At 47.0% G+C, this 18,208-nt stretch overlaps 1 protein-coding gene across 9 annotated transcripts in view; it reads left to right on the plus strand.

Annotated features, from left to right (window-relative positions):
* The window catches only part of LOC121442760 (receptor-type tyrosine-protein phosphatase mu), a 695,160-nt gene that overhangs the window by 660,847 nt on the left and 16,105 nt on the right, over positions 1-18,208 (plus strand). For 5 of the 9 annotated variants that reach the window (XM_041644372.1, XM_041644373.1, XM_041644374.1 and 2 more), the window contains 9 exons: positions 1,549-1,665; positions 2,331-2,387; positions 6,577-6,731; positions 6,971-7,106; positions 9,107-9,256; positions 10,150-10,323; positions 11,239-11,370; positions 13,987-14,112; positions 16,112-16,275. In XM_041644372.1, the coding sequence (XP_041500306.1) occupies positions 1,549-1,665; positions 2,331-2,387; positions 6,577-6,731; positions 6,971-7,106; positions 9,107-9,256; positions 10,150-10,323; positions 11,239-11,370; positions 13,987-14,112; positions 16,112-16,275 (1,211 nt within the window). The remainder of the gene's footprint in view (positions 1-1,548; positions 1,666-2,330; positions 2,388-6,576; positions 6,732-6,970; positions 7,107-9,106; positions 9,257-10,149; positions 10,324-11,238; positions 11,371-13,986; positions 14,113-16,111; positions 16,276-18,208) is intronic. The other 4 variants (XM_041644376.1, XM_041644379.1, XM_041644380.1 and 1 more) reach the window with 1 other exon arrangement.

Raw genomic sequence — 18,208 nt, forward strand, 5'->3', positions numbered from 1 at the left:
AACGAGTTTGCCACAGCACACATCAGTTTGTGGGGCTCTACTTGTGAGGTGGCCTCTGGATCTTGCCTGGGTAGGACACCTGTACCAGATGATCCCTGTAGCAAATTGAGATTATTTGGGAAAATAAGGGGCGGAAATTATGTGTGGGAGGTGCTCCAAAGACATGATGGAATTTCATGCAGCCATACAGAAAAATGAAATCGTCACGTCTGCAAGGAAGTGGATGCAACTGGAGATTGTCTTGTTAAGTGAAGCGAGCCAAACTCAAAAAGACAAATTCCGTGTTTTCTCATATATGTGGGACTTAGATTTGTAATCACGCATCTGTGTGTATATATTCGTGTGTGGAGGTGTGGGGGGATGGGGGTGATGAAACAAGAAAGGAACCATGAGGAGGAGGAGATCCTGTAACATGAGGGGGCTGGCTTGTTGGGGTTAATGTCCCACCTGGTATCCCATAGCTGGCAAGCCCCAAAGAAAATCACACAGAGACCTCCATAAGTTATTAAACTGATTGGTCCATTAGCTCAGGCTACTTATTAGCTCTTGTAGCTTATATTAACCCATTATTCTTATCTATGTTAGCCACATGGCTCAGTACCTTTCTCAGAGGGGCAGCTCACATGTTGCTTCTTTGGTGGTCTGGGCTGGAATGGGGGAAATGGGCTTCCTTCTTTCCAGCATTCTCCTGTCTCATCACCCGGCCTCTACTTCCTGTCTGGTTGACCCACCTATACTCCCTGCCTGGCCAATCAGCATTTTATTAAAATACATGATTGACAGAATACAGACAATTCTCCCGCACCAAGATCCTAAAGGAAGTAGGCAGTAGAGAGGGCATTGGAATACATGTCATAAGAAAGAAGAATGGGTACTAATGCAGGGGGAGGGAGGAGATAGAGAGCCAGCCCCCAAACGGGCAAGGAATATGGAGGAGGGATACGGATGAACAAAGTATAAAGGCATGTATGAAGGTATCACAATGAAACCCCCTACTTGGTGTCCTAGTCTGAAACTAGCTTTAGAAAGAGAGACAGTCCTTTGTGACTGTAAACCACAGTGACAAGAATCTGTCAGTCTTAGAACTCGTTACAAAGCTACTTTCCTCTCCAGGCAAAGTCGTTTTATCTTTAGTATTGAATCAGATTTTCTGCTCAGTCCTCCCCAAAAAAAAGCCTTAGTCCCTTTCTGAAACTGAACTTTCAAAGAGACTAAAATACGCAAACTTCCCCTTGTTTGTTTTTCCCAGGCCTTTCCCTGAGAAGATGGGGAATGAATGCTTTCTATAATGGGATAACAACTACGTTTCGTTAATTCTAGACCATGTCCCTAAATTTCAGTCTTCCCGTGACTTCCGTTTCCTTTCTTTGGGAACCCAGGAGTGAGGGGAGTAGGTGATGCTAAAAACAGTCACAAACAAACTTGCTTTGGGGCTATGCAACCAGCTCATACATACAGATTTATCCTGTAAATCATAGTGTGACCCCTTTCATTACAGGCACTCAATAAAAACCTAAACCCATCATCTCCTTCGGGTTTTTCTTGTAGGTAAAATGTTGCAAGTACTGGCCAGACGACACTGAGATCTACAAAGACATTAAAGTGACTCTAATAGATACAGAGCTGCTGGCAGAATACGTGATAAGAACATTTGCTGTGGAAAAGGTAAGTGGGCAAGCCGGAGCGAGCTGAGCCCCGGACGCAGGTAGGCTCCGGTAGTTTCTCAGGACTGCACCTTGCCCTCTGATTCTCTTAACGGCTCGGCTCCATCTGCAACGTCGACCATTCCCATTTCACAGCAGTCTGTACTCTGCAGCTAAACACAAAGATAATGTCGACCACGCGCTATTTTCACCTTAACCTGGCCGAGTCTTGTCTGCCCTTTTCTCTTTCTTGATTCATAAATCAAAGTCTCGCGAATTGAGATAAATGCCCTTCCAGCTTGGTGAGTCTATCCTGCGTTGAAAGTCCACTTGGGTTTTTCCCAGGGCTGCCTTGGCCTAAGTGCCGAGGTAGAGGTCCTAACTGCTCCTCTAATACCTCACCTCCTTCAGGCTTTCTCAGACCCAAAGTTGAAAAGAGACTCAAGGGTTCTCTGAGCGGCAGGGAGCTCCCTGGAAGGCCACATGGGCTCCATCGTTCACGGCAGTCTTGCATGAACCAGTCCCTTCCTCTGTCTTCACTTCCACGTCCGTCCCAGGCCGGGGCGAATGCTGCGCATCAGTTCTACCCCACCTCATCCCACACGCATGGATAGGGCTGCTTCTCTGGGAAGCGCTGTAGGCCATAACAGGGAATCTCCTTATTCCCCCCTCTTTCTGCTGACATAGGGAGGGGCCGGAGGTGAAGCCAACGGCAGTGGCAGTCCATCCAGAGAAGTGCCACAGGTACGCTGTGGGGAGGTGGAGGTGATGTAACTGACAGGCATTCTGTTCCCTAGAAGCCCACAGGCTCTCCTGTGCAGAGCCTGTTCTGCAGGACTCAGCCATGCACAGCGGCTGCTCTGGGCTTTGTCAAACGGTCGTGAATTTGTTCTGCTCTCGCTCATAAAGTGGTAGTAGACCCCTTAGAGGGCTGGGTCAGGCCAGGCTGGTGGCCACTTGGCTCCTGGCCCTCCTCCTGATCCCGTCTCGTCGCTGAATCTAAATGCACGTTTTAGAATAACCAGGGTGTCTCTGGGATATAAGGAAACCACGTGATCTGCTTATCGTCTAATTCACTCTGATGATTGCAACTGTCGCCCCTAGTTTGCAAATCCAAATGTCTGACAGTCTCACAAAGCTGAGAAGGCTTCAGTTTATTTTTATCTGTTTCTCCTACTACCTAGCTTCTTTTTCCAATACCCGTCCTTTAAAAAAAAAAAAAGTAAGCAACTGGAAGGCTCGGGGACTTCAAAGAATGTGAAGTTCTGGCTGACTCAATTCTTCGAGTTCTAAAGCTCACACTTTGATGTCGATATTTTTCCCTCTCCAGCGAGGCTGTGCAAGAAAAGCACTTGCAGGATTTTTGTAAGGCTCTTGGCAAGAGCACTCATGAATAACTGCATTAAAACAGCAATAAAAGACCCTCGGCATTTTTTTTTTCTTAAGCCACTGCTTAAACGCGAAGTTCTTTGAGCAATAGTCAGCGGCTCTCTAACAAGCTGAAAATGCATCCTGGTTGCTAAAGGGAGGGTTGGTTTGTTTCTTTGCTCTGTTTTTTAACCTTTTGTTGTCTCCGATAACTTCCCAGCTACGTGAAGTTCCTCAGACAGGCTGCTATTTCAGTCCTGAGGCAACAGTGCAGAGATAGTGCTGGGAGGGGAAGGGGAAGGAGCTTGCAAAAGCATTGGAAGAATCAAAATGTAGTGTTAATGATTTTCAGACTGGGCTCTTGGAGTCATTAAGAAAACCCTATGGTTTAACTCCTGCAGAACACTTCTTGGACTTTGGAACTTTCTCATCCAAAGCAAAAGAAAGGAAAGTGGTTAGACTTGGGCTTTAGGTTTCTGCAGATTTGTTTTGAGAGCAAGAGACCTAAAGGTGGAAAACAGATTTGGGCTTTACTACAAAGCAACCAAACAGCAGTAGCCCGGAGTAGATGAACTCAAAGGACTGGTGCAGTGGTGGGATTAGTTTAAGGCCAAGGGCACAGAGGCCAGAGAACCTGGAGTTCTGATGCCAAATAACAAGAAAAATGTGACCCAGTTCTGAGATGGGGGAGAAGGAGGAAGAGGGAGGGAGGTTAGGAGGGAGAGGGGAAGGAGTATGTGTATGAACGTGAAAATAATTTCCCCTTTCTCTGCCATGTTGTTGCTGCTCATTCTGGATATCGGCCGATTTTCTGTATCCATTCCATTGGTTCAACTGTCAAACTCGGTTGGAAACACCCTTGCAAACATATCAAGAAATACTGTTTTTACGAGGTGTCTGTATCACCCTTAATCCTGTCAAACAGGCACCTAAATGAACCAGCGCATTTGGCAAACGCCTGTTTATGATTCAAGACCCAGATCAATTGTTCCTTCCTCTGTGAACACATCTGCATCTGACAGTCCCCTTTTCTTTCCCACATCTTGAATCGTTCTAGATAGCACACGATACCCATCCTGTCAGAAGGGCAATTCTGAGGCCCCCATGGACCCAGACCTTGTCTGCTTCAGCAGAATAGAAGCTGGAGGTGACAACCATATCCTCTGTGCCTGCGAGACACCCTGAGACCCTGAGAAAGCAGGAGGAATAAGATGCCCTGTCTTAAAGACACACACACACTTCATGATTCAGCCCGTCACTCCACAGACATAAACCTACTTTGGGATAGGCACAGCGGTCTGAATGGAAACCTTAAATGATTTACACTCTTTTATACACCATTAATGCCTTTCCAATGAAAACTAAAGAAATAATGCAATTAACCTCCAGCTGGGAAATACTTAGGCTATGACTGCTGATTGCTCCTGCCTGTTTCCCCAGGAGAATCGGTTGTTCATGTACAAGAAGCAATTTCCTTTGCCAATCCTGACAGCCATTAGCAGATCAGGAAGTGGGACTTGGTTGTGGGAACAGATTTTCTGGATCCTTAAAACTAGCATGTGTCTTTCTGCAAACAGGAGTCATGAAGCCCCGAGTTGGGTGCCCATCTCATAAAGGATGTCACACTGGGAGTGCCATTGAGCATAGGAAGATCCCATCCCCCATCCCTTGGAGGACATAAGCATTTATTGCCAAAGCTGTCCTGGTTAGGATCACCACTAGCCAAATCTTTGTACATAATTCCAGGGCAGCAAGCTCTCTAAAAGTTAGAAGGGGGACGGTGGTTTGACTGTCTCCTAATTGGGATCATTGGAGCTGGCTAAATGCTATTGTTTTTCGGTGGTGAGGAAATTTGGCTTTTAACTACCTAGTATCATTATTCTAGGATCCTGGAGCCTTTTTAGGTCATTTGCACCGTGAGTTGCTGTGTGTTTGCTTCTTTACTGTTCAGACTCCAGTAAACAATAGGACTTTCACAGACAATAGAGCTTTTGGCGTTGGGTGTATCACTATATGAAAGACACAGTAACATACTGATAGCAAATACCAAATGAGCCTTATTTTAAATATTTTATATATCAAATGAGTCTTATTTTAAATATTTTATATACCAAATGAGTCTTATTTTAAATTATGGACTCATGTCTCCCACCCTTTCCCAGCCCATAATAACACATAACTAAACATTTGCGAATGATTAGTAGAGAATCTGGTAAGACCTGTTCATCTGTAAGATGTAATAAAAGCAAAGTCCACATGTAGGGAAACAGTAAAGCCAGTGGGTTCAAGATTTACTTCTAGTCTTGGTTTTAAAGGTAATTTCTGTTCTCCAAGCAGACTTTGGGACTAGGCAATGGCTCTTTGGATATGGCGGCCTTGCTGTGCAATCAAGATAGCCTGAGTTCAGCTCCCCATCATCCATAGCAAATTGTGTGTTTGTAGCCTCATCATTGAGAGAACAGAGACAGGCAGACCTTTGAGCTCACTGGCCATCCAAAGAAACTGGACCATTGAGGTTCAGGGTCAGTGAGAAACCCTATGTCTGAAAAAAGGTGGAGAGTGAACAATAGAAGAAATACCCAATGTTCTTGTCTGGCCTCCATGTATGTGTGCCTGCCTATGCATGGTTACTTACAACGGTCCTTAGCTCCAGTTCCAGGAGATCCTGTGCCCTGTGACCTCTGTGAGCACCAGAGATGCATGCAGTGCACTTAGATGCATTCAGGCAAAGCCCTCCTACACATTAAAAACAAATGAAAATAAAAAGAGCAAATTGAAAGCCAAAATAAGCATGACATCTCTTCCCTTCCTGCGTCCCTTCAGTCAGTTCAGGTTCAGGCAGTTTCCCGTCTTCAACCCTCTGGCCAAGCAGAAGAATCCAGTCAAAGCACTTCTTGACCCTCGTGTTTTCTGACACGCCTGCTTCCACAGAGGAAATGCCCCTTGAGACAGGACGAGGCACCGTCATAGTTCTGGAACTCTGGCACCTTGACACTTGAAGGATTCATAGTCACAGAGTTGCTGGTGTTTGAATGAACGAGCGACACATTTGATTACAGTAAAAAAAGAAAAACCTAACTGTGCCACAGATGAAAACAGATATGCTGGTCTGTCTGTTTGAAAAGGAATTCTTATTTATCCTCTCCGCAAACATTTTCTAAACCCTGGCGGGGTGTGTGTGTGTGTGTATGTGCGCGCGCGCGCTCCATGCAAGTCCCTGGAGCCAGGACAGGGGTCTTAAAATCCCAGTATCTGTTAGTGAAAAGCTTTTTAACGCAGTCTGCTTCGTAAGAAAGAACATTTGGGGGTGAACCGAAAAGACCCATTCATCTCCAGGAGTTGCATGTATAAATTAGCATGACCCCAAACATCACCTCCCCTTTCACACCTGTAAACAGCTCAATGTCATAAGGCTTCCAAATTGGGTGTAACAAATGGCCTTCTGCCCCAGGGTTCTGTGGTTTCTGCCCTAGGCTTGCCTAGGGGTGATTTGTGCCCACCTTCACTTGCTTATCATCACTTTCTCTGTGTTCTCCTCCCGTTGTACCTGGCCTGTGGACTACAGAGGGGCATCCATGAAATCCGAGAGATCAGACAGTTTCACTTCACGGGTTGGCCAGATCACGGGGTCCCCTACCACGCCACTGGTCTGCTTGGATTTGTCCGGCAGGTCAAATCCAAGAGTCCACCTAATGCCGGCCCGTTGGTGGTACACTGCAGGTAAGGAGAGCTCCCGGCGCCTGCTCGTGGAGGAGCCATGAAACATTTATTGGGTACGGGGTTTCACAGAGAGGATGATGAAAATGTTCTAGTTCTAACTGGATCAAGTTGATAGGTGTGCAACGTTTTAAATGTGCCTAATGCCTGAGCCGCAGACCGTCTAGTGGCGGACGATCTTAGGAAGTAGGAGCGCCATGATGGTCCTTTTCCTCTGCTGAAAGCCGCGTCTTCCCATGCAGCGCTGGTGCAGGGAGGACGGGCTGCTTCATAGTCATCGACATCATGTTGGACATGGCAGAAAGGGAAGGAGTGGTGGACATCTACAACTGTGTCAGGGAGCTTCGGTCCAGGAGAGTCAACATGGTGCAGACAGAGGTACTGCAGCTGCCCTTTAGCCCGTGGCTTAGTCCCCACTGTCCTGTATACCCACCTCCTTGGGCCAAAGAAGCCTGCCAACTGTTTCTACCATACCCTAGAAGAAAAGCGCTGTACTTGCCAACGCCTGACTCCCTCATGCTGCCCACACTCTCTGCATCCTCCCTCCCTCCCCCTGCCTCCTCCCTCCTTCCTCCTTCCCTCTCCCTCCTCCTTTCCTCCCCGTTTTCCCCCTCCTTCCCTCCCCCTGCCTCCTCCCTCCGCCTGCCTCTTCCCTTCCTTCATCCTTCTTTTGTCCATTCTTTCAAAAACAAACAAAAAAAAAGGACTTTTCAACTTGCAGATTCTGGTGCCAGGAGTTTTCCAAGTACTGGGATCTGTAGCCCTCAACCTAAATTCGCACAGCCGTCCCTGCCAAGGGACTCAGAAGAGCCTCTACATTAAGCATCCAAGGTCCCAACACTGTTTCTGTTCAGTCTGTCCTGTAAACTAGCTGAGCAGCAGAGCGGGGCAGCTCCTGAGAATAGCAAGGCATCTATCTGCCAGGAAGTTTCAGGGATTCATTCTCCTTCAGACATTAGAAGACGACCAGCCTGCTAGCCCGAAATAGTTCTTCCCTGTCACCTGGCATCATGGGACTTTGCCAAACTTGTAGGAGTACTCTGTACCAATTAGCAACTCTTAACGTTGAAATGCAAGGTCTATTAAGAATTAACACTTCTAAAACTTACACCCTGGACCTAGGACCCAGGACCTAGGGCCCATGGAGGATCACTAAAGCAGAATGAAGAACATTTTTTAGGTTATACAGGAACATTTACAAACCCCCTGGCAATTTTTAACAAGCGCAGGAATTCTAGAAGGCAAGGATGCTGCCTTCTGTTTCTCTTTTCTTTAGACTAAGGGCATATTTTAAAATCTAATGGTAATCATCGCTTCATATTTAACATGCTTTAGCAATTGATCAAGAGTTGAAACACACATCTTCTCACTTTACCTTCCTTTTCCAAAATGTTATTTATAGAAATTAATGATAGAAGAAAGCCTTTGAGGGGCTGGAGAGATGGCTCAGAGGTTAAGAGCACTGACTGCTCTTCCAAAGGTCCTGTGTTCAATTCCCAGCAACCACACGGTGGCTCACAACCATCTGTAATAAGGTCTGGTGCCCTCTTCTGGCCCGCAGGCATACACACAGACAGAATATTGTATACATAATAAATAAATAAATATTTTTTAAAAAAAGAAAGCCTTTGACATTTCATACAATTGAAGATCAATAATAAAGACAGTGAAAATTAATTCTAGGAAAAGTCTCTGCCAAGTCTCAATTAGAGGAATAATTGTTCCATTTGTGTATTGATATGGCAATAGGGGGACCAAATCCAGGGGCTTGCACATGGAAGGCAAGTGCTCCGTCACAGAGCTGCACCCCATGTTTTAGAGAGCTCATCTTTTAACTGTAGACTATACACATGTAAAAGTGCCGTGTTCTGGACTTATTAGAATTATCGGCATCATTAATTAATGATTCAGAATAAGTCATTCCTAATAGTCATAACTGTCTTCAGAGCCAAGTCAAGTTTCCCTGGACTGTTTTCCATATCGTGAACTTGATTAGGAAATTCTCCCATCATCAACCGAATTATGCTCAGTCCTCATCTGAGATACTGAGTTATGAATCTGAGGTATCAGAATTAGAGAGGTGTTTCAGCCACTGTCCCACGTGCCTTGATCAATCTGTGTAATGTTCTTCATGAAGCTAGTCTGCTTCCTCCTATTCTTAATAGGACAGCATGCCAGCTGTCGGAAACAGGGTTAGGACATGAGACAACCTCGCCTCCTATCCCCAGGGCCTTTATGATGCTTGTTCCTCTGCCATGGATGCATTGCCCTGACATCTTGAGGAAATAGGGCTGACAACACACTACCCTCTTCCTTCTCTGGCTCTCTGGGTTCACCCCGAGTTCTTCATCACTGACTTCGTCCGTCTGCTTCTTCAGGAACAGTACGTGTTTATCCATGATGCGATCCTGGAAGCCTGTCTCTGTGGAGACACCTCCATCCCTGCTTCCCAAATCAGGTCTCTGTATTACGACATGAACAAATTGGACCCACAGACAAACTCAAGCCAAATTAAAGAGGAATTCCGGGTAAGTGGGGATCCAAGTGGGAGGGGCTGGGAGGCCGTCCTCTTTAGGGAGACTCTCTTCTCCACTTCAGGGCTGGGACTTTTCTGCGGTGCTGTCTGATAGCGTGTTTAACTGCGCTCCTGGGCTCTGCTCCCTAAATATCTGTAGCAGCACCAGGCTGAACACCCTCAGGGCTGGAATTACCTGGCTTTGAGTCATCAGTCTAGCAGAACCATTTGCATTTCAAGTAACCAGCAACTGGTTCTGAGATCCAGGATGCCTGGTTTATAGTGTAACTAAGCATGGGTACAATCCGTCTACGGGAATGGTCTTTAAGGATGCTCAGTGTACCTAGATCTTCATTCAGGAAAAAGTCAAATCCAGGTTTTATCTACCTGTACCTAACTTGAGGCCGGCCAACTCTCTCCCAATTTTTTGCCTCCCAGATTTTCAGTTGCCCCGCTCTAGTTAGAGTTGATGATGCTGTATGCTATGGATGTACAAGGTCGCTCGCCTCTGCCTCTGCCTCTGCCTCCGCCTCCTATGGCTGATAGGCATTGTATGGAGACAAAACCCAAGGACGAAAGAGAGATGGAGCTGGTAGAATTCAAGGTGTGGGGGGTGACTAGCTTGCAGGCAGCTGAGCATGAGACCAAGCCATCCTCGGCCTCGTTCGTCTTTTTAAAGGAATTAGTTGACCCATACAGCCTTCCTAGAACATTTTATCAACCCACACTTCCTCGGGAGTTTCTCAATTGTGTCTCATTTTCTCAATTGGCACATTATAACTGCACATGTTTATGGGGTGCAATGCAGTGTTTTCGTACATGTATCCATACCGTCAAGCATGAAATCGGCCACCTGGGGTGAGCTGACTGGAGCTGCACATCCCCCCCCCCCCATTTCTCCTACAGACTCTCAACATGGTGACTCCCACCCTGCGAGTGGAGGACTGCAGCATTGCGCTCCTACCCCGGAACCACGAGAAAAACCGCTGTATGGACATCCTGCCTCCGGACCGCTGCCTGCCCTTCCTCATCACCATCGATGGGGAGAGTAGCAACTACATTAACGCAGCCCTGATGGATGTAAGCACTTCCGGAAGGACAGACAGAATATGTGTGTCCTTGAGGCGGAGCCCCAAGAAGTTTACATGCCCTCTGACCTTTTAAAAGGCCAGCTATTTTTTCCAACAACTACAGGAATAGATCTCGCATTCCAGGGGTGGCTCGGTGTAAGGCAGAGGTTCCTACTCAAGCACTCAGAATTGAAGCCCACCTAAGCTACGCTGTCAGGGTTTTAGCCTGCTGGCCAGGGAGCAAGAGGCAGCTCTTCTGTCCTTTGGCAGGGAAAGGGGCTGCTGTGATTGACAGCATTGTTTAGTTCCCCTTCTTCCTTATTCAGGCCGCAATTAACATGGGAAGGAAGCACAACTCATTGCCTCCTGCCGGTCTGTTTGCTTCTTGCTGTTCAGCTGACAAGAGAGCAAATGGGCATTTTCAGTGCTACTGTGGAAGTTTAATTCTGTTGGGGTGACACCGTAAAGGGGGCTTGAGCTTGTTTCAAACTCCTGGCGCCGACAAAAGCCTGCATATCTTTTATGGCAGGGATAAGTAACACTGTCACCCAGATTCATGACAAGCAAACAGGTTCTGGAAAAACCAGAACTACTGTCATTGAACTTAGTTTATTAAAGTAAACGGAAACTTTCTCCACTAAAATTTGTAATATGAAGAACCAATATGGCCCGTCAGAAATATTAAATAAAAAATGTTAAGAAATAACAATGAAGTTCCCATGGCGTTAAAGTGAGGGTATTTCACCATAGTTTCACGGGACGTTTATTTTTATTTCATTTTGGTGTGGACAATGGTGATAGAATTCAACAATCACTAATATGTTCAGTGTTTTGTGCCACGCCTCTCCGTGTGCACAAAATAAGTCTGCTGCCTTCCCTCTTGTTGAGCTGGGTGTACCTGGATCTTTCTTGTTTCTGTTTGCAGAGCTATAAACAGCCGTCGGCATTTATAGTCACCCAGCATCCTTTGCCAAACACTGTCAAAGACTTCTGGCGGCTGGTCTTGGATTATCACTGCACATCGGTCGTCATGCTCAACGATGTGGATCCTGCCCAGGTGAGTCCGGGGGTTCCTCTACATAGAGCCCAGGTCACGGGGTCAAGTCTGTGTGTGCTTTGTTGGGATGAGATGGACAAGCCCCGCAGCCAGTGTACAGAGGGCTGTTGAAGGATATGAAAACACAAGGGTACCAAATGAGAATCAGAGGCTACAAAAGAAAGCCGGTGAAAACCAAGAAGACAGGCAGACTAAAGGCACAGATGCAGAGAGTGGGAAAAGAAAAGGCAGGAATAAATATATAAATAAAATTCCATTGGCTGCGGGGCTGGAGAGATGGCTCAGTGGTTAAGAGCATTGCCTGCTCTTCCAAAGGTCCTGAGTTCAAGTCCCAGCAACCACATGGTGGCTCACAACCATCTGTAATGAGGTCTGGTGCCCTCTTCTGGCCTGCAGGCATACACACAGATAGAATACTGTATACATAATAAATAAATAAGTTTAAAAAAAAATTCCATTGGCTGCTTCAAGGGCACAGACAGTTCAAGCCAAACTGGGACCACACATCTCAGAGTCAGCCAACTAGTGGAGACAGGAGACTGTCCTTGGCCTCCTGCTTGGGCATCTGTGCTTCTAGATCTGCTCATGTGGAGCCTGCAAGACGGGACATTAGGATGGCTGGACAGTGGAGACGGGCAAGCGGGCTTAAAGAATAGCTTTGCACTTTGTCGATGCTTTGTAAAGATAGCAAGAGAAACAAACAGGGTATGAGCTCAGAACACTCAGCGGAGCCCCTCACAGGGGTGAGACAGAAAGCCATGGTGAGCAGGGTAGCAGAATGTTCTTGGAGGGAGCTGTCAGAAGAGTCTTAGCTCCGAGAAGACCCTTTGGGAGTGGAATCCACTCTCTTCCCATAAGTCACTACATGACAGAGGGCATGAGGGAAACTTGGAGCTTGATATTATGAGTAAACTTGTTTGGGAATTAATTAATTTTTTATCCAGTTGAGAATTTTTATTTTTAAATAGAGCAGGAGTGCTGGTGGGGGCTCCTGGACAGTTTCAGCATCTAAACAGAAGATGTTTCTTTCCTGAAATCCATTCTGTTGCCATTAAAGCTTCCGTACACAGCTAGGGGTTTCCAGGTGGCAACCCTGCAGTATACGGTTCAGGCTCTCGCTCAGAAGCTAGCTGGAGGAGGAACAATGACAGTCCTTGTTCTTATCCACTCCTTTTGGCTTAGCTTCAGTGTTCTAGACTTCTCCCTCCTCCCTGCCCTCAGAACAGATTGTCACTATTTACAAAAGCACACCCAGTTCAATAGAACCAAGAACAGTCCTTCTAACTCCAGACAGCAGTTAGATTTCACAAATTTAAGGGCCAGGCACTGGGTACAGGATGTGTTCCTGTGTAGAGTCAGTTTGCCTTGTCCCTACCGTGAAGGTACATTGGGTCACCTTCACCACGGGTCAGCAATGCTGGTGGTGTCTAAGAGCACAGCATCTGAATGCTGAAGCCGCATTCTAGACTCACACTGTCTGGACTCCAACCAAGCCTTGGCTGACTGGCAGTCAGAGAGACAAAAAGATTCCCATTCTATTCAGCAGACAGAGCTGATGGGCATGGGGGAGGGGAGGGGCAAGGGGGAGGCTCCTGGGACTCTGTCTTTTAGCAAATGCTAAACTGAGCATTGGAACTCGGAGGCTTCGCTAGTCTACAAGACTGCCACGAGACCGCTTTAAGTATTTATCGGATCAGCTCGTGGATGTGTTCTGCGCCATTTAAGCCATTTTCTACATGGTTTCCTTGGGCAGAATGTAGGACACAGTGTGCCAGAAGCCAGATGCCAGCCTGGGCCATTCATATTTCTGCGGTGTAAATGACAAGCATTTGATCAGGCGCTTGAACTTCAAAAATAAGCAGAGAGCAAAGCCAGCCCTGTCCGCAGAGAAATGGGCAGAGCTGTTCAAATGTGGTTGTTACGGCTTTTCCTGCCTTCTCGGCTTTCTGACATCATGCCTTTCAATCTTAACAGTGGGCACCCTTGGGTGTCAAAAGGGAAACAGACATCTGAACGCTATTGTTTGACAAGGTGGTTTAATAACTTGTCACTAGGGAATGCTGATGAGGAAGAAAAAAATCCCATGGAAACATTATTTAAAAATTAATTAGTTTCTAAATCCAACAAACCCAGCTAATATAAAGAGTAGTCTTGGTTATCCTGTTTTCTCTCTTGCTCTTTGTCATGGATAGAGAGGGAGAAAAGAGAGGATGTTGTCTCAGTTGACTCACTATTAACAGAATTTACTTTGCAATCTTGATTGTATAAATCAACCCTTGCAACACATGACCGTGGTATATGAGACCATTACAAAAGTAAAAGTCATCAAAAAAGCAAGTCCAACCTGTGGATCCTGCTTTCTGTGGAATATCAGTTTGTTTAAAAAACTATGACAATCCAGGCCTGCACGGTTGCCAGTTCTGAATCTTATCCCTGGCTATCATATGTTTTTTTGAGAAAACCGCCAGAGGATGAGAAGTATGGTTGAGGACACAGCCACCATGAGAGTCCTGGTGTTTGAGCCTTTTAGGAAGAAAAGGAACTGAAGTTGAAAGGATTATGTAGATGCTGACTTTGTCCAGTCACCACACTTGTCTCTCTGGTTTTTGGGTTCAGTTGTGTCCACAGTACTGGCCAGAAAATGGAGTGCACAGGCATGGCCCCATCCAGGTGGAATTTGTGTCTGCGGACTTGGAGGAAGACATCATCAGTAGGATCTTCAGGATTTACAACGCCTCCAGAGTAAGAGCCGGGGCGGGACCCAGGGTGCTTGAAATGGGGTTTTGCTATTGTCTTATGGAATGTTGACATGTCTGCTCTCTCTCAGGCTCTGTCCTAAGGGATTGGAAGGTCTCAGTCAACAAAAGAGATCCCTTGCCTGATGGGACCCGTACGCTAACGGGAAACTAGTTAAAGAGAGAGTTACTAACATGTTCAGGCACAATAAGAAAGACTTTGTTCAATGTTCAGTGCTATTGACATGAACCACTGTGGCAGATGCTACCTGAATCCAGCCAGGAAAGTGCGAGAGTCTAGCCTAGGACAGGCAGGGATCAGCAGATAGAAAACCAAGACAAGGGAATTCTTGCTGAGGATGGGCCAGAGAGAACTGGCATCATTAGGGTACGGGGGAGTCTGAAGAACCTGATCAGGTATGAAGTGGTCGCTCACTGGAGGGGAGGATCTTGCTAAACTGACGTAGTCGGGGTGGCAGAAAGTGAGCTTTCCAAAGGAGAGTCCCGACTGAAACCAAGACAGCAGATAAAAGGTATAGCAGATAGAGTCACGGGGTGCTAGACAGGGATACATGCTAAAGGAACAAAAGTATGAGGTCATGTCCCGGGGCTGTCACAGTCGCCGTTTTCAGTAGGCATCCCATGTGAGCGGACTCCGAGGAAGGAAGGGAGGAGGCGTGACCTCTCTAGGAAGACAGCTCTCAAGCAGAAATGGCCACACAAGGGCTCTATGGTGGAGCTGGAGAACAGTAAGCTAAGGCAGGAGGCACTGAGGAAGAGAGCTCAGGACTGGCAGGGCCTTGCCCACCACCGCTAGCAGACTCTCGTTGGGAAGCAAATGAGGAGCCGTTGAGCCACTGCAGGGTTTTCAAAAGAACTGCGTCTCCAGATTGATTCACATCTGCCTCTGCCTTGACAGATGGACAGAAGGACCAGGTGACGAAGGGCAGTGGTAGGACAGGAGTGGTGGCAATTGGAGGTAGTAAGCAGTAGAGAGAGATGGCTAGGTCCGGAGGCTGGAGCAGCAAGGTCCCAGAGAGTCAAGGTGACTCTCAAGATGTGGATCCTAAGAAGGAAGTGGTGTGATTGTCATTAACTGGAATTGGTTTTGCCTGAGGGAAAAACAGATCATCTGGGGCAAGGAGCTGAGCTGAGGTCCAATTTGGGGCACAGTAGGTTTGGGATGACTATGTAAGCCCCCGAGCTTGGCTTTTGAGTGCATGAGGGTGACATTCAGGAGAGAGGTCTAAACGGTGACTGGCTTGTGATACCCGAAGTCACGACAGTGAATGTAATCAAACAGTGAGATCACGGGAGAAAAAGGAACCCCAAAACGGAGTCCAGAAGCATCTGTCAGTCACAGGTCTGGGAAGAGGGGAGGCTGAGGCAGAGGAGGAGAAACAGCTGGCAAGGAAAGCGTGCTGAGAGACCCACCTATGTCGGGTGCCACCAAGTGCCAAGCGGCTCCTCTGAACACTGAGGCCAGCAATACATAATTTGAATTCCGCAATCCTGTTTAATTATACGTGGTGATTAATTAACTATTGGCAGCAAAGCAGAAGCCTAAGCATTAAGCAAAGCCGTATTATAGAGAAACCAGGGTATAAACTGCATCACATCGGGCTCACAAGCATTTCTAGGTTACAGGCTGTCCCGTCCCCTTAATTTACTTGTAGCTAAAGTGAAGCCATTTGTCCACACAAAACACCACATGGTCAGTCCTTTGTTATTTTTCTCTCGGCTTTTACAAAATGTAAGTGTTCTGCTCCACTCCTGTTTATCTCTGGCCTGTCACTTAAAACACCTGGCTCTTTATAACCACAAGAGATTACGGTCTTAACTCTCCAGGCCTGCAGAATCACCCCTTGTTATCTGCTGGCTTGAGGCTCCTGGATAATACTTTACTCCGATAGGAAGATCAAGTGGGAGGAACCAGGGCCCCGGAATCCAGTAAGGTAAAGGGTGCTGTTCCCTCCACTCCCTGACTGGCGCCTCTCACTCTGCAGCCTCAGGATGGGCATCGGATGGTTCAGCAGTTCCAGTTCCTGGGCTGGCCAATGTACAGGGACACGCCCGTGTCCAAGCGCTCCTTCCTGAAGCTCATCCGCCAAGTGGACAAGTGGCAGGAGGAATACAACGGCGGGGAAGGCCGCACAGTAGTACATTGCTTGTAAGTATTCCATAGAGTTCTTGGGAGGGAGGGGGCAGACCCCGCCCAGCGACTCAGTGCACCTTCCTCCTCCCATAATGCTCTGGGACAGGGGGGCGACCAGCACTCTTACTGAACAATCAGTTGGCTTTCTAGAAACAACAAGATATTGCGTACTTGGGTGTCGTAGCTTTCTGTTTCTGTAACAAGATAGAGGAGACGAGGAGGTTTATAAACCCCAGAGTTTGATTTAGTTCTCCATTTTGGAAACTGATAAATCCAAGAGTCCAGTCATGGCATCTGGTGAGGGTCACAACGCAGCAGAGGACATCATATGACAAGACAGAACAAGTGTGCTAACATTGGTCACTCTCCTCTTATAAACCCGCTATTACCACCATTGAGACCCTCTGTCTGAGCCAGAGAACCTCCCAAAGGCTCCAAATGTCATTAATGTCTTTGGAGAGTAAGTTCCCAACACAGGAACTTGGAAAGCACATACAAACTACAGGAAGTTGGTCATGTGATCAAAATATATATATACCCTGTAAGTGGGATCAACCCCCACCCCAGAGGAGAGGAAAACACAGGGATAACTTCAATTCCTAGACAATTCCTGGTTCACGAGCCTGCTCTTAACATCTTCAGGAATTTTCAGCACTGGTTGTTAAACTGTAGGTGACTTGAAATCATCCCTACTAGAAGAAATCAATCAATGGCATAACCAGGGATTTCTCCCAGATGGCTGGATCATCTCCTTGTAGTAATTGATGGTTCTACTGGATACCACGGGGGAACTTTCTTCCCCCAACCAAAAAAAAAGACAAAACAAAACTTTTTTTTCCTCATCCCTTTTTCAAGAGATATTTTTTATAAATAGGCATACTGTCAGGATCTGATTCGGTCTGCCATAGCTTCGTCTGGAAAATCCCATAAAGACTCCCTCGGTAAGGGCTTGGTCTCTGTGTGTACTAGGAGGAAGCATTATGGCATACAAGGAGGTATGGATCACTGCAGACATGCCTCAAAGAAATTTTGGGACTCTGGGCTCTTCCTTCTTGCCTCTCTCTGGTCATGAGGGGACAGCCTTCCTTTGTCACATCCCTACCCCAGTGGTGTGCTGCTTCATCACAGCCCCAAAGCCATGGGGCCAGCCAGCCATGGAATTAAAACTCCACAACTGTGGGCCAAACTTGCCATTGTCTCTACATGAGCATTTGTTCCAGGGACGGAAAGTTGACAAGCACAGAACCAATGTCCTCTGAAGGGTGACATCTTGATAAAATGTAAAGATACTTCCTGTGCATTGGCAGTCACTGGGGGACTTCAGCAAGTTCTTCCCTCGGGCCGCACAGGCACCAATTAAACCCCAGTCTCGGCATGGAACCCAGGCATCTGCGCTGTTGAAAACCCCTGCATGATTCCCATGTGTGGCCAGTGTTGCGAGCCACGGAGGAGACAATGTCTTTCTTCCCGGAGCACTTTCTCCTCCACTTTCTCATCAGCAGTGATGTGCAGCTCACAATCCAGCTTGGCTTAGTGGAAGAGGCAATTAAACGGCATGGCGGTCAAGGAAGCTGCTCACGGGGTTTGTGGGAGTTCAAAGCAGGAGCTCATGTTGCTTTTCAGAGAAACATCATGTGAAGCAGATGACAAGACCCTTCCCAAATTGAAGGACAATGAACATTTCCTCTGAGCTGACCACCCCAGGTCATGTGGTGGAACCCCTGAATTCTTCCCAGACCCTCATCACGCTTCAGGAAATGTATTCCGTTGGAGAGAGTCTTCGGAACCTATTCAGAGCTATCGTGCGCCTTAAGTCCCCCAATTCTAGCTTGTGTAGAGCAGTGGACTCGCTCATCTCCATGTTCTAAACTTCGTTCCTGTCCATAGACTCAGTGCTTGAGAAGTGTCTATCCTATCCCCTTCTTATTTCTCAGAACAAGAGGAGAAG

This window comes from Microtus oregoni, unplaced genomic scaffold, assembly GCF_018167655.1.
Source record: "Microtus oregoni isolate MIOR12 unplaced genomic scaffold, Mior012 000095F_ref0000231, whole genome shotgun sequence".
NCBI classification, from domain to species: Eukaryota; Metazoa; Chordata; class Mammalia; order Rodentia; family Cricetidae; genus Microtus; species Microtus oregoni.